The sequence below is a fragment of the Pseudopipra pipra genome, chromosome 4, assembly GCF_036250125.1.
Source record: "Pseudopipra pipra isolate bDixPip1 chromosome 4, bDixPip1.hap1, whole genome shotgun sequence".
Lineage (NCBI taxonomy): Eukaryota > Metazoa > Chordata > Aves > Passeriformes > Pipridae > Pseudopipra > Pseudopipra pipra.
Window position 1 is genome coordinate 49,570,714 of NC_087552.1, and position 16,830 is coordinate 49,587,543.

General features: G+C 36.2%; 1 protein-coding gene across 1 annotated transcript in view; it reads left to right on the forward strand.

Moving 5' to 3' along the window:
• NFXL1 (nuclear transcription factor, X-box binding like 1) overlaps window positions 1–16,830 on the forward strand; it is a 46,590-nt gene that overhangs the window by 8,547 nt on the left and 21,213 nt on the right. Inside the window, exons 10-16 of the mRNA XM_064652892.1 lie at window positions 404–526; window positions 1,858–1,948; window positions 5,231–5,351; window positions 5,778–5,934; window positions 6,647–6,738; window positions 10,143–10,164; window positions 15,378–15,518. Of these exons, the coding sequence (XP_064508962.1) occupies window positions 404–526; window positions 1,858–1,948; window positions 5,231–5,351; window positions 5,778–5,934; window positions 6,647–6,738; window positions 10,143–10,164; window positions 15,378–15,518 (747 nt within the window). The remainder of the gene's footprint in view (window positions 1–403; window positions 527–1,857; window positions 1,949–5,230; window positions 5,352–5,777; window positions 5,935–6,646; window positions 6,739–10,142; window positions 10,165–15,377; window positions 15,519–16,830) is intronic.

Consider the following 16,830-nt stretch of genomic DNA (forward strand, 5'->3'; position numbering starts at 1 on the left):
GCTGGGATGAAGGTCAGATAGACCTGCTCACTTACATTTTACCTCTATTCATGATGGATGAATCTAGTTTACTGTGCAGGAGGGGTTCTTTTTTGGATGAATTTGTGTTGTGTTTACACTTGACATCTTCCACTACACACTTGCTTGGTTCCTTTGAAGTGACTTCCCTCTGAGTGAAGAGGCTACAGTGAGGTGTTTGCAATACCAACTTAAGGTCCCCAGGTAGTTACTTCACAGATAGCTAATCTGCTCAGAGCACGTCATAAACTTCCTGTTGTGACAGAGCAGTGTAAATGTTACTTTCCCTTGTACTTTACAGGTAGTAGTAGATCGTGTTGTTTTCTTTTTTTTTTTTTGTGTGTGTTAAAAATACTCTGCTTTTTTTATCTGTCTTGCTGCCCAGGAGGTTGAAAAGCAGTGTCGCTGTGGAAAGCACACTAAACGCATGCCATGTCATAAGCCATATCTGTGTGAAACAAAGTGTACGAAAATTCGAGATTGCCAAAAGCACCAGTGTCGGAGAAAGGTGAGTGCCCACAGATGATCTTTCTCAAATGTATTGTTTAGATAACTTTTTTCAAAATTTAGACATAATATTTTATACTATATAAAGATCTCATTGAGTTATTGCTCCACCTCGTGTTAATGTGTAGAAAGAGGTGTTTTCTTCAATGCCATTCAAATTAGTTTTCAGTGTACTAGAATTCTCTGAACAGCAAGTCATCAAGAAAAACTAAGTGGCCTTAAAAACTGAGAGGAGATTTTGACAGCTCTCCAGTTCTAGAAGGCAGTTTTGCTTTCAGATTCTCTAGTAGTTACTCATGCTTTATGCGTTCTGTAGTAGTTAAACCCATTTATTTCCTAACTTTGTAGGCAGAGCTGGAGATCTGTCATAACTTCGTAAGGAACATACTCTTGTTTTTCATAGCCCAGCATTCCATCACACCTAATATGCACCACTGCAATCAGCACTAGTCTGACAATTGGGAATTGGAGTTTTGTTTCCCTTCTCATTTGAAATCAAAAGAATGATTGATAGTCTCTGTCTTTTCAATTTACTCATTAAAGAAGGCCTGAAAGTTGTGTGCTGTTTCTGAATTAATACATTATGAAAGTTGGACTTCTTATCCCAAACAGGCATGAAAAAATACAGTTTTATTCTCATGTGTTTTTTAATATTATTGTTAAAGTGAATTTACTCTGCGTGAAAAGATTACAAAACAAGTAAATGCAACCTTGACATCTTTAATTTATGATAAAAAAATCCATGTTTCTCTTCCTAATTGTCATCCTTCCGTATACAATTTGGAAGGCGGGTACCTTTCAAGTTAATAAAAATGGGGTTCCCTCCTGTCCTGGCATCCACCACTGTAGTGGTGTGATAGTAGAAAACTGATCCTAAAGTTATCTGAGATTTACTATAAAGATAAAGGTATTTAAAAAAATTATTAGCAATATCTTTGTGCTATGGACAATATAGCGTAAAAGTGGAAGAAATTGCAGAGTAATGGGGCAAATTGTTAAATGTTTTATGTGTAATCTTCTGAATTATTTTAGATTAAAATATTACAAGAATCTGAACTTTTAAATGTTTTTTTGAAGCTCTCTGCCTTTTTAGTATGTCGAAATGATGCTTTCAAATGTGTGTTTTCTTGCTATTTTATAACTTGAAATTTTTTAAAACCACTGTACAGGTAGCCTCCTTTCTGGAGGAAACTTGTCTAAAGTACCTTGACATTTTTTTAATAAGTGTAGCAGAAATGAGATGGTAGAACTGGAAAAATATATACCAGAAATTTCTAAGTTTTCGGTTATAGACCTTTTTGGGGTTTTTTGTTTTTTGTTTTTTTTTAATAGTGCTGTTCTGGAAATTGTCCACCTTGTGATCAAGTCTGTGGGCGGACTCTAGGCTGCAGAAATCACAAATGTCCTTCAGGTTGCCACAGAGGTAAGAACAGGTGAAGAATCCCTGTAGTGATGGAATATTGTTTATTTTTGCCAAATTTTATGCTTGTGTGACTCTGTGTGGTCCTTAATGAATTCTCTCGCTTGTTGCATGTGGGCTTTTTGTGGGGGCAGTGTGTTTGAAAGTGCTGGTTAGAACTTAAAGACCTATATAGTGGCAACTTGAATTTTTACCTGGTGTTTTTGCTTAACATTGTTCCTCTTTCCAGCTGTGTAATTCAAAAGCCATGGCTTGCCTTTTTTTCACCAATAATTCTGTTCAAAATTATTCTTTTCACTGATTATGCATAACAAATACATATAGAAATGACTGTTGCTGGTTGAGTCTGGATGATTTTTAAAAATCCTAGAATACAACATGTGGTACAAGTGGGCTTAAAATTTAAAAATAAATATGATGGAATTCGAAAGTATATTGGTATTTTGCTGTTGAAAGAAAATAAGTACTTGTTACTTACTGTATGAAGGACAGCAAAAAAGTTTACTTCTGCATGCCATGACCTTGGTTAAAAAGATGCTGGAAATGACCAGAATTACCTGGCAGCTTTTATCCTGGCCAATTGCTTTGACATTTCCTTGGTAGGGGATTAAATTGGAATGACTGGAAAATTATCTGCCCTCTCAGCAATTTCCCCACAGAAGCTGCTGCCCTGCTGAAACAGCAGCTGAGTAGCCTATATAATTTCCCTTAGTATTCTGAACTATAAATTGCAACAACTCAAGAACTAATTCACAGCTTGTACAACCAGTCTTCCTTCTGAGGGAGTGACTCTTTAGAGGAGAGTACAGGTCAATGTGGTAGTTGTCCCAGTTAACTTGCTATTAAATCTGTCACCACAAACTAGTTTTTTGTTTTTTAGTCTGTGAACTGTGTCCCTTTTCTTCTTACCTTTCCTTTCTTCTCCCTCTGCCCCGTACCTCTCCAAAATCCTAGAAATACATAATTTTTTGTGTACTGTCAGAACAAAACTGGTAACATTGTGTTTCTGCATTAGTTTGTTTGATAACTAAATCATAGAATAAAATTCTCATTGAAAAACTAAGGAGTCAGTGTTGCATTATAGGATAAACTTTTACGTTGAGCGATGGTTTATATTTGATGCTGTTTGCATTTTACAGCCTGGCTAAAAATGACAAAGATTTCTAATAACTAACATGAAAACAATAAAGCAGTATCTGTAAGAAAATAAAAGTGATCTTTGAGACTGTAAATGTCAAATATATACACTTTGAAGTGTAATTTATCAAAAGAGTATAATTGTCTATTTGCTAACTAAATTTGCATATTATGAAGCTAGTAACTATGATATCAGATGATAAACTTATTTTCTAAAACAATTTTCAAAAACTTCTCTGTGCTTTAACAAATACAGTCTAGTACAGACTGTAATATCTTGATGAATGTAAATATTCCTAATCAAGGCAATTATTTTTATTTGAAAATATTTATATTCATGTTTCTCCTTATACACCAGTATTTTAATAGCTACTGAAAGTTATGATTAATTATTTTATCTTGAGAATGTAATACTAGGTCAGGTTAATTTTGCAATGAGCTGCCAGATCTCAGGGACCACTGATTTTAAAGGAAATATATACCTCCTAGAAAATAACTTCCCAGAGGTTGATAATAAGCAGTTGGCCTTTTGCAGGGGTCCCTGAAAAAAGGTAACAATCTATTATGTGTGTGGGTTGATTTTTTTTTTTTTTAAATTCTTTTTTTGTTATGTTTTTCATGCTTGCTGAAATTTAGAATTCGTTGCCAGGGAATAGAAATATTAGCCACTCTGAACAGCATAGCTTTAGACCTTCAGTTTATTTTGTAAAAATAGCTTGGCAAACCGGAGAAGTGGGCCCATGGGAATCTAATGCAGTTTAACAATGCCAAGTGCAAGGCGCTGCACCCAGGTCGTGGCAAACCCTGGTATCAACACAGGCTTGGGAGATGAACAACTTGAGAGCAGCCCTGCTGAGAAGGACTTGGGGGTGCTGGTGGATGAGAGATTGGACATGAGCCAGCGATGTCCACTTGCAGCCAGAAAGCCAATTGTATCCTGGGCTGCATCCAAAGCAGCGTGGGCAGCAGGGCGAGGGAGGTGATTTTTTCCCCTCTACTCTCTTCTTTTGTGAGACACCACTGGAGTGTTGCATCCAGCTCTGGAGTCCCCAGTACAGGAGGGACATGGACCTGTTGAGTCAAGTCTAGAGGAGGGCCACTGAGATGATCAGAGGGATGGAGCACCTCTTCTATGAGAAAAGGCTGAGAGAATTGGGATTGTTCAGCCTGGAGAAGAGAAGGCTTTGGGATAACCTAATCGCAGCCTTCAATACCTGAAGGGAGCCTACAAGAAGGATGGAGAGGGACTTTTGACAAGAGCATGAAGTGGCAGGACAAGGGGGAACGGCTTCAAATTGAAAGAGAGTAGGTTAAGATTAGATACTAGGAAAAAAATCTTTACTGTGAAGGTGGTAAGGCACTGGAATAGGTTGCCCAGAGAACCTGGAGATGTCTGATCCCTGTAAGTGTTTGAGACCAGGTTGGATGGTGCTTTGGGCTAGCTAGTGTAATGTAAGATGTCCCTGCCGATGGCAAGGGTGTTCAGAACTGGATGGAACTAGAACCCAAACCATTTTGTGATTCTAATATAATTTAATTTACTTTGCAATATAAAGACTGTAGTACTTCCATCCTTTGCTCTTCAGCAGCCTGTTGTTATTGAGACATCTGCTTCTTGAAGTGATGCTTCTCAGATCCTGCTAACAAGTCAGAATTGCTTAAAACATTTGGCTGTCAATACTTCTTTCAAAGCATTGCTTCCTTTAAAATTTCAGAATCCAATAGGGTTAATAAGCCAAGACCCACATCTAAATTTGCGTTTTTTAGAAGATTCATATTCTTACTATTAATTACTCAATAATAAAACTTGGCAATTGGCTCTTGAAGAAATGGTGTGAGAGAGCTATAAATTAAAACATGGGTCTTTTACAAATATGTTTTTAAAAATATATCAGATTAGTAACATGAGAAACTTTATAGAGGTGAAAGATCTTTTCAAAACAGCATATGCTGAACATTTAATATCATCCAAAATCTGCAAAACCTTACCAGTTTTTCAGTGTATCTTACCTTTTTGAATTTAGATGAAAGATGATATGTCTTCATATGTATATAAGACTGAAATACTAATAGAAAAAGAAGTATTGTATGAGCCAAATAACTGGGCTTCTTTTCAAAATGTCATACTGTTAATGTATTTGTTTTTAGGTAGTTGTAATCCATGTCCAGAGTCTGTAGATGTGAAATGCAATTGTGGAAAAACTGTCATTAAAGTGCCCTGTGGCAGGGAGCGTACCATCAGACCTCCCAAATGCAAGCAGCTGTGCAGGTCAGTATAGAAAGTATGTGTGTTTTTTGTTCTTGTCTCTTATTCTAATTCTATAGTCCCGCTCATTTCTTCCAAGTCATCTCTGGTATGTTTTGAAGTACCTCCATGAGACAGTCTATCTAGAAAAATTGACTAGCAAAAGGAAAAAGAATATTTTCTGCTGGGGTCTAGCAAGATTGCTTAGCGCAGAGTAGAATTTGGATTGAAACAGCTGTTTGAATATGTAAACCCAGCTTTGATTTTAGTTTTATTTAGAACTCCTGTTTTAATTTTATTGTAATATTAACCACTGCTGAAGTCGAGAAGAAAAAAAAAACCCAAACCAAGTTGTTCATTTCAATTCTTTGTGTATTGAGCATAATTGCCCAGTGACTGTAACTTCTTATTTTTTGCTGTCATATTGATTCCTCTTGGATTTTATTTCAGTCGACCACCTACCTGCCACCACTCTACCCAGGAGAAACACTATTGTCACTTTGGGCGGTGTCCTCCGTGTCGTCAACCCTGCCAGAAAACCTTAACATGTGGTCATTTGTGCCCTGTTTCCTGCCACGACGAAGCTCTTGTGAGGCAAACTGGCTCAGTAAGTAAATAGTGAAAAATGGTGTATTACTGTTGTGAAGAATGAGCAACAGTTCAACCTTAATCTTATGTTGGAGGCTTTTGAAGTTCAGAGTAAATAAAAATCAGTCAGCATACTGCTCAACGCAAAACTAAGTGGTGCTTTGTTGCAATGTAAGTGATTTTGTAATATATAATTGAATTTGCAGTTTTCAACAATTATAATTACTCAAGAAATATAAGATTTTTGTTAGAGTTGTATTACAAATGTTTAATTCCAAATGTACGCAATTGCTTTTAACATAAGAGCAAAAAATAAATTTACCTCTGATATTTACTTAACCATCAAAATTTGCACAAGACAGAAGTGAGAAATTGTTTGGCATTTTTTAGCATGATGCATGCACTGCATGATGGTAATTGAACTAGCTTACTAATTTAAATATTTTTTATATTTTTACCTCTATTAAATAGTTAGGATTGATTGACTCTTTTGTTTGGCTTTGTGCTTAATTTTTAGCAGTAAGGACCACATTTTCTTATTCCTAACTAGACTAAGGATGAAACAGTAATTTTTTTATGTGTAGGGGGTGTTGAGATTTCCATTAGTAAAAAGTTAGTTACTAGGAAGTCAATTTGTTAGAACTGGGAACTCTTTAGATGATGTGTTTATTTATGGTCAAGCAGATAGTTGTGTTTGTGTTTTGTATTCACCTAGTGTCTCTTGCTCTCAGCATCAGTCTGCAGGTCCTTGGGAACAGCCATCTGAGCCAGCTTTCATTCAAACTGCATTACCGTGTCCTCCCTGTGAGGTTCCTATACCAGTGTACGTATTAAAAAAGGAAAAAAAAGTTTTTACGTGGTAAAAGATTTTTTTCTTTTTATACTGTTGTAGAGGTGGACATGAAAATAACCATATTTTCGTCTCCAGATGCAAAAAGCCTATGTGAACACCATTCTCATAAAGCTGGGAGCACTGTTGGTTCTTTAAGACATTTCTCTAATGTGTGCTCACTGTGTGAAAGGACTGATAGTAAGGATTAGTTTTTCTAACGTGTACTGTGTGCAATGCTACTTTAAAAGAAAATGCAAAGTTTGATAGTCGTCAGTGACATGACTTCTTCTGTGTAGTTTCTGTCTTGGTTTATGGGATCATAATATTCTGCCAAATGAGTTGCTGTTTTGTTTCTCAGTTGTTCAGTTATGGTATGCTATGAATGATAGGTTCATGCTTTTCATCCCATCGGCTTGTTTCCTTTCTGATTTTGACTTGTCCAGAAGGTTCTGTTCCTTGAGTTGAACTGAATCAACTCTTTCTATGATGGTGCTGAGGATATAGGGGAACACAGGATGATGACACTTTTTCACCATTCTTTTTCAATGTGATGGAGCCTCTGTTTACATTACGGAGAATTCAGTATTTATCTGAAAAATGAAATGCTGGTGGGGATTTTGGTTTGGTTTTGTGTTGTGGTCTCTTACTGTTTTAAACCCTGCATACTTCACAGGCATTACTGCCTTTTTGGTTTTTAAACATCCCTCTTTAATGAGGGAGTATTACGTCCTCATTTTGTGAAGTGAGAACTAGATGGAGGAAGATGATAAAAAGATCCATTTAACTTGTCAATGTAGATATGTTTAGAACTTAATATAGGATTGTGCTATAATAGGTTTTACTTCTGTTCAAAACTGTGACCATACAGTGCTTGTGATACTTGAGTTCAAAGTTCAAAGCCAGATTCCCAAAAGGTGGAAAAGGTCAGATTATTCTGACCAGTCTGGCTTCAGTGTTTGTGTAGAAGCCTGTAGCAACTGTTTCGTGTAGGTATTCAGTAGAAGTCAGTGTAACATCATGCATTTTGTAAGACATCTCCTAGTTCCTCTGAATTTCAACATCAAAATAGCCTCCTTTAGTCTGAAGACTTTTCCCCAGAGGAGGTAAGTCTGCTAAGTGAGAAGGAAACTGTACTGGAAAAGTTGTATTTAATTTTCTAACTAGAGGAAGCATCGTTACATTTCACAGTGCTTGGAGCAAATTAAGGTTCTGTTAGCATTAGATCATACTAATTCTGGAATATCATAACTCTCTTGATTGATCTTTGCAATTGTAATGTTCTTTTTTTTTTTTCCTTTTTTTTTTTTTTAAATGAAAGTGATATGGGAGACGTTTCCATTAAGAATTAAGAAAATAGTAATAAACAAAACCATGGTTATAAAGTAATGTGTTGCTACAAATCAAATTATGTGACAACTTCTTAGATCATTAGCAGAGCTTCTGAAATCATTGCTGGAATAGTGACATTTGAACAAATATGATGATGGAGAATAGTTTAAATAATACTGCTCTGTATGAATGGATGTTAGTGGAGATTCCATTCTTCACTGCTGAAACTTTGCAGTACTTTCTGGGTTTTTTTCTAGTAATTTGGTATCTTTGAACAGGAGCAGGTAGAGATTTGTTATGCGTTTGGTATTTATTTCTGTAACTGGTTAAAAAGGGAGTTTCTGGAAAACTATTTGCTCTGTTAATTTTGAAGGACCATTGAGGCTTAGGTCATCTAGTCCAACCTCCTGCTGAAAGCAGATCAACACTGAATTCAGAGCAATTTGCTCTAGCTTTGTCCAGCTGGACCTTAGGAAACCCCAAGTAAATTGATTCTGCAGTCTTGCAGGACAATCTTTTTCAGTGCTCAATTATACTTTTACTGATTTTGGTTTTATTTTTCCTCCACTATGTATCCAGTCAGAACCTCACTTGTTTAAGAGTATGATTGTCTCTTGCCTTCCTGCTATGAACCTCAGTAAGGAGCCTGGCTTCATCTTCTTGGTAACTTCCACTTAATGCTAAAAGATTACTATTTTATCCCCAGCCAGTAGCCTGCAGCGTTGCTGGGATTTAGTCAGTCACAGATGCAGGATTTTGTCTGTCTCTGTATTTCATGAATTTCCTCTCAGCCTGTTCCTCCAGTCTGTCTAGATCCTTCTAAATGGCACCTCTGCCCTCAAATGTGTTGACTGTAGTAACATCCTTTAAATGTTACTTGCAAAATTAGTGCATTTTGTCTCTTCCAAGTTACTAGGGAAAAAAATAATTAAACAAGATAGGTCCCAGTCTGAAGAATTCTGTCTGCAACTGCTGTCCAAGTAGGATACAAAAACTAGCTACTACCATTTGAGCCCAGTGGTCCTGCTAGTTTTTCGTGTGTCTGATAGTTCATCTGACACCATTATAGCTCAACTTGAATGCAAGTTTGCCATGGGGAATTCCTCACTCACAGATTTAGTAGTTACATGGCAGAAGGCAATCAGGCTGGCTGAGCAGTTTCCCCTTGCAGTTGAACAGAAGTGTGCTGCAATGGAATGCAGAAATCCTAGAAGCCCAGTTAGCTGGATATAGGAAGATTATTGTGGATATAAGGTAGTTGAGCTGTACTGAATGAAGAACAGGCTCCTGTGCTGCATCTGCTGTTTCTTATACTAGGTGAAAGACTGATTGCTCTTGCTAGTATCCTGCTGTCCTAAAGACCATCTGTAGCTATTGTTAGTTGTTTTGTGTCAGAGAAGTTATCAGGGATTTTTTTTAAAATACTCTTCTGGAAATTTTTAGGAACTGATTTACAGGTATTTTAGCTTGAATATTCATGATTATTTCAGTGCTCTCCCTTATAAGATATCAATAGAGAAATCAAGATGATGATGGATATGAAATGACAGGTAAAAAAAAAAGGTAGCTTTCAAAGTAACTTGAGTAAAGGATTGATTTTGGTGTTTGAATGAGTCACAAATTATTTAATACCTTCACAGTTCAGATCGGAGTGCAGGTTTTCTTACCTAGGAACAGTAGAGCTTTCTAAAAGGGAGAAAACTGTAAACCTAAGAGTAGACTAGATAATTCTTTGAAATAACTGATACTGATCTATTAGTAGAGACAAAGGAGAAGATATTTGGAAGCAAAGCAGGTTATTTTCTAAAATAAGTTATTGATTTCGTATACAACTACAATTAATTTGCACATGAAACAGATTTTGGGATTGCCATCATAAAACACAGTAATCAAAACAACTGTTGGAAAGGAGGGGGCATTGAGCTGCATAGACAGATGATTTTCTATTAGTTCGCACTTTTTAAAAATAGATTGCATTGATTTTTGTGTGAAAAGCACTGTCACTGTTTTAAATCCCCTAAAGAAGTACATGTTTTCTAAATCTGTGATTTTTTTCTCTTTAACAGGGAGTGTCTTGGACAGCATGAGGTGAGTCGTGGAAACTGCCTTATAAAGTGAAATATGGCAGATATTATGTCAGTCTGAAAAAAAAGCACAAAAGAGAAATAATAGATTTTTTAATACATATTTTTAAACCAATTAAGTACCTTATCACAAGGGCTTACATATCAGAAGGTATTTTAGTTCCTTTTTGAAGAATATGTAACTAATTGACTTCATAGAATTTGTGAACAGAAATTTAGACTCATGATTTACGTAGCTATTCGTGTATTCTTGCAGTTGTTAACAATATGTTGGAATGGTTTTGGGTGGTCTTTTTTATTAGATGCTTCTGGTTTTTTTCTGCCTCATTCTATGGTTATTAATCTCTCCCTATTACATACTTTCCTTAGCGCTCCTATAAACTGCTGTGTATATTTTAAAAAGACAAGGAACATAATATCATACAGGAAGATTTTCATGTGACTTGGATCTAAGCACACATGGATGAAATCAGACAGTATAGTAGAAACTTTTTAGTGTTACTTATTAGGTTGTCTTTTGATGAAAACTAGCCTTCTCTAGTTTTAGGTGAAGTCATTGTCTATTTTGGCTTACATGAGAAGAAAATCTAATTGATGCTTAAATAACTATCATCATTATTCACAGTAATTTCTAAAAGTTATGAAATTTAAGGTCAACTCATTTTTCTTGATTTTAAAAGATGATTGCTAAACTAATTTAAAAAAAAGCTATTGCTATTATGGCTTTGTCTACTAATCATCATCATCATCTAGTATGTCTGGCATAAATTCACTATCAAAGTCCAACTAACAATATTATAAAAAAACCTAGAATCATTTTAAGCAAGTAACAAATTCTAGAAAACAGTAAAAACAAAAAATTTTTTTTTCTTTGACCTTCTTTAATAATCTCTTGATATGTATTAAAATGGTGGATCAATTATGTTGTGGCAACATCTTCAAATGTTGTTACCAAAGTTCCTGTCTCTGCAGTCTGTGCAGCATATGTGTTAACCCATCTGGGCTGTGAATGCAGCTTCCATAGAGCTACTTTGCAGCTTGTCGGTTCCTAAAGAAAAATTTGCAGTGAAAATGAATGAAAAGAACATTCTATACTTGACTTTATTTAGATGTTGATGCTGCATGACACTCTATACTCTCCGCCAGCAAAGGGCGGTTCTGCCTTCCTTCTGAAGTGCAGCAGTTTCTGGAATGGAGTGAATTTCCTAATCTTTGAGATTTTCGTGGAAGTCAGGGAAGAGAATGACTTGTTAATGTGTGCGTGAAGAGGGTGCTTGCAGTGTATTTTATGCAGATTGTATGTTTTTATGTTGTTCTGAGATCTCTGGAAAGAAAAAAATTAACATGTAATGTCTGTTCAGTGTTTTACAGCCACATTGGCTCTGAACAAGTAATCCCACCTCAAATTAATTTATTTTTGTTAACAAGAGCTTCCCTTCTATAATAGTTTCCAGCTCCTGGAAACATTTCACTGGGAAATGTGAACTTTTCACTAGTGACAGAAGTAGCAATTTTCTCAATCAAAATTTTGCTATGAGTAGGTGCACATTGCTGTACTATGTTACTCCTTACGTTGATGTTGCTATACCTCCTGTAATGGAGGAGATAGAAAGAAACTAGGAATGAAGAAAATTACAAAGTCTTCTTGTATTTTAACAGAATGCCTGCAGACAATGAGTAGAATAGAGAATAAAAGCAAACACCTTAGGACTTTTATAATAAACAAATCTTAGTTTCAAAAGTATTTTTAAGGCATTGATTTAGTTTGCACTCTTCCATGTCCTGGCATTTAGAACAAGCAATTTATCACTTGAAACAACAGACTTAAAACTAATTTCCAGATGATATAATTTTATAAAATCTCTGTTTAGTTGAAGTATGATTCTGCATGATGTTTAAGCTAAAATAAAATTTTTTTTTAGCTGAGGTCCATAGCCTTCTTTCAAATAATTTTACTCTGTAAGTTTTGGTTGTTTTTACATATATTTTTTAAAAAATAAATAACTCTTCATTCTTCTACATGTAGGTTCTTAAAAGAAGCTCTGAATTTTGTTTCAAATTGTATGTCAGAAAAATAACCTATCATCAACAGTTGACGCCACCCCAAAAGGAAATCTCGACGTTTTACCTTTTTTTAAAACTGTTATAAACATTGGTATTTCGTAGCAGGGGTACACATATGCTCTTTTAAAGACTTTTAAAAAATCAAATTATTCTAAATGTCTTTGTGGAAAACATTAAGTAAAGCTGATACAAGGTAAATGCGGACAAAGAAGGAAATCTTAACTGAATATGATATGAATTTATCTGCTGTCTATAATTTTCTTGTGGTGGCTTCATTAAATGTTCTAGAGGAAGGAAGGTGCTCTGATTTTGTTTCCTTGATGAGTATTTTGAATATTGCAATTGATGTATCTGTTAGTTGCTTTTATGCATTTGGGAGATTTCCTGGAAAGCTTCTGAACCTTGTCATGTCCTTTATTCCTTTCCTTCCTTTTTTTTTCCCTGTGGAATATCTGTAGTGTGAAAATGATGCCTTCTTATTTTCCTTTTTTTCCTATTCAGCTTTCATTAAATACTTCTGGTTCTCATCTGCATTCTTTATTCTTCGGCTCATCAGCCTCCTGGAGTTTGCATCTTCTTTGATATTTGTCTTTGTAGTAAGAGTAGCAACCTTCATTCAGCCATTTCAGAAATGCATTCCAGATGTAGAAAGTACAGCTTTCTTCTGCTTTGTCCTTTGGATTTATTAGTAGGATCCACAAAAAAATGACTTGTTAAGAAATTTAAAAAAAAAAAAAAGTCAGTCTAAATTAATTGAAATTCTTCAATTTTTGGCTACACTGTCAATTGATTTCAGAAGACTGTCGTATCTTTTATTGGCCTCAAGCTAAAGCTATGCTGGATGCAGCCGGAGGGCTGGGATGCTCCCTGCAGTCAGCGATCTGAAAGCTGCCATTGTTGTCTGGCTGGCTTGTGTGCTTCACTGTCCCTGGCTGTGGTCAGCAGTGCCTCTCAACTGTGTGCTCGAGGGATGCTACTGGAAGGGATGCTCCACTTCTGCCTAAGTGCTTCACTTTAACTGGAGTTTGTGGTTGTGTCCTTCTCTGATGGAAGACTCAACTCCTGGTAGAAAGAAGTCTCATGAGCATTATGGAATGGTGCAGCCATAGAACTTATCTGCTGTTACTGCTCTGATCTACTATCACTGCCTGAGCCGCAGCAGAGCCAGTAGTCATTAAAAACTGAGTGGCAATGGGGGAGCAAGGAAAGGTAGGGAAGTGGGAAATGGCAGATTGTAATGTTTAGTACATCTTTTCTTTCATTGTTTTACCTTTCAACATCCTTTGACTACTTAATGTTGCTACTGAAAGGCAGTTGTGGCTCTGAGGAGGGACATGGAGGAGAATGAGAAGGGGTAGGATATTAGGAATGTGAAAGGCTATGGTAATTGATGTGTGCTTGCTGGGTATAGTACTATTTTCTGCTTCAGACCATCATTTTATTATGCCTACTGCTGTCCTTTCCTCCCTTGGTCACCAGAAACATAAGCCATCGGAGACAGAGTTGTGGGATGTTTGAACGGGGCAGTATGAACCAGGTATTCAGACTATTTGCTGTGGTTGTATTAGTGCTTTAGCCAGCATTAGGTTCAGCCATGACGTAGGGATGTGAGAGTGGTTGGATGTGATAGCCTCAAGGTTTTCTCCTATGTATTCCACGCAGACTCTTGTTCAATCTTGAAGGGTCAAGATGAGGAGTTCAGAAGTCTTCCAAATGAATCGAAGTTTGCAGTAACTTGGAGTAGTACTTTTTGGTTCAAGCCCAGAAAACACTTATCTAGGCAAGTGGATTCAAATCCTCCTTTGTGTATTATTGCTTTAGGATTGAAGGAAACCAACATGGACAGTGCTGAAGGGAGGCTGTCTCTCGCTCTGCCCTGTGGGGCCATCCTCTCTTCTCTCATTTCAGTGCCTGTTTGTATGGTCAATCCACTAGCAAAAGACAAGAAATTTTTTCTATTGATTCCTTTTCTTCCATTTTGGTTATTTGAATTGTCTTGCTGTAAAGACAGATGTGTGGTAGGACTTGTTCCAAGTAAGTGGTAGGAGTGTGCAATGAGTATTGTGGAGTTGGAAGAGAGAAAAGGAAAGGGTACCCTGCAAAGCTGTTCCATCAACTTAAGCTGCAACACAAAATCACACCCCTGGTCTAGTCAAAGTGAGTTATGTCACATTAGCCTCTTGTGTAATAACATCACAAATAGTTTTTCTCTTCAAAGTGATCGTGAAATTAAGAAAAAAAATGAATTTTTTTGACAGCATCACAGAAACTAATGTTTTTTTCCATGTGAACATTATATAATGGTTGAAAAAATGGGAACAGCAAGTTTCCTCTAATCTTCTGTCATAAAGGAACTTCTACTATTCAAATTTAGAAAAGTAACCTAGTTAACCTACTTAGGAGTTTACACTCGATTTCAGTATTGATGAAGGTAAAAGGCTCCTAAGTAGATGCTCTGAATAGTACTACAGAGCTCTGTTAACTGAAGTGTTACCCTCAAATTAGAAAGTACAAATGTATCATAACACATTAAAATCTTAGTCCTGTCATGTACCATTTCTTCTTCTTACTACTCCTGGTAGTTACATTTGATGTAGTCAGTATTTGGTTTATAGAATTTCTGGCTTGCAGGTTGTTTTCTGTTTGTCAGACTGTTTTAGGTGTATGATGACTGTTTAGGTGTATAATATTTTGAGTGTATGATGACCATAATACAGTTACGCCTGGGAAAGCAAACTGTAACTGTCTTCTGCAATAACGGTAAAACAGTTTAGGAACCTTTAATGGAAGGTATGAGTTTAATTCATAAAGACGAGATTAATCACACTAAGAGATTTGAGAAAGTAATAGTCTGTTTAAAAAAAACCAAACAAACTATGCTGCAAAAGTTAGCTTGTTTAATGAGTGTAAAACAAATGTGTGTGGTTATGTTATCTGGACAGGAACTTAAATAATACTTCAAAAAAAAAAGATCAAATAGAATTGGACTGGTGTTTTTTCTTTTAACAAAGATGTTTAAGAACCAGAATTTCTCAGTAATGATTTTGTGCCTCTGTGTGTATGTGTGTAGGTATGTATCACACACAGTCTCGGTGCAATGTGTGTATATATACCCTGTCTGTATATCTATATTTATTTATTTTTAACTTTTAGGTTAGTCCCTTACCCTGTCACTCTGCAAATCCCTACTCATGTAAAAGATACTGTGGGAGGCTTCTTGATTGCCAGAATCACACCTGTATGAAAGAATGTCATCATGTTACTAAACTGAACAGTAGTGCAGATGCAAAGAAGGTAGGTTATTTTCCTTTTTGCTTTTTTTTTAATGTATTTTATATGTTGTCTTCAGTTTTAACTGGAAAATAAAGAAATTGCAGCTGGGAGGCACAAGATCCCCCTGGCATCCAAATCCCACTGGGAGACTTGCTTGTGTGTTGTTTCTGTTGACGCTAATCTGTACTTCCTTAGACTACAAAATGGAGACTATTTTATATTTTGCAAATTCTATACATTTTATGTTGACATACATTATTTTGATTACATCAAAACCTTATATGACACTCTTGACAAGTCTCTTCTAAAGTTATCTTTTGTAACTGTCAAGATCAAGTGAACTACTGATAATCCCTATATACAAATGCACTTGCAATCTATTGGGGCAAGTACTTACTGAGGAGACTGGAAAGCAGGTTGAGGAGGCTGGCAGATCTTTAGGACAGAGCACTGGGAATGTTGCAGAGTTGCTGAAGACTTTTTAAAGCACTGGCATGATATAGTCACGTTTATTCAGTGTCTACTAGAAACTGCCATTTATGCAATTAAGAAGCTGTGGGTGTTGCTGAAGATAATATGAAACAAAAAAGAAGTAAATATAAAGCTGAAAATTGTTCAGATTTTCAGTAGTAAAAACCACATAGTTTGTGGCTTGAGAGAGTCATGATTTGAAGGACAACAGCTTTTCAAGTTTTTTGAAGCATTACTTCAGAAGAAGTTACCACATGGGTTCTCTGGGCATTTAGAAAACTGAGAAGCATTCAGCTGGGTATAAAGCTGAATAACTTTAACTTAAATAGGATGATACCCTGTGGATTCCAATCCTGGAAGTGGTGGTGTTTTCATCTAATGACTGTATATATTGTAGCTACCATATTACTCTGTTAATGATTGTGAAACTTTTGTCTGAGGAGTATGGGTTTTGGTGCAACTGGTGGAACAGTAATCTGTAGCAATAGAGCGACGTCAGTAAATACTGAGAGTGACAGTTAAGCATCTCCAGTTATGACTGTAAGAGGCTGTTTGCCTGCTGCTTCGGCTGACCCCATTGACATGTGAATGAGTCAGGACTGTTTCTAGCTCTGTCTTGAATGAGGCAATACATTCTCAGAAAATGGAAGCCTGTGTACCTGTGAAGTATGGGTAAATCTCATTTCTCAATTTTCTTCAATTTTTTATGAACTCAAGTTGGTTGTGACCTTTAGAGCTTTTGTTCTGTTGTTTTGGTAGACTAAATTGCAGATGTAGTCAGGGTTGATTAAATTTCTTGCTTGTATGTCTGAGCAGTGATTTTTCTGTCTGGAATTTAGGTTTGTTCTGCATGTTGTGTTAG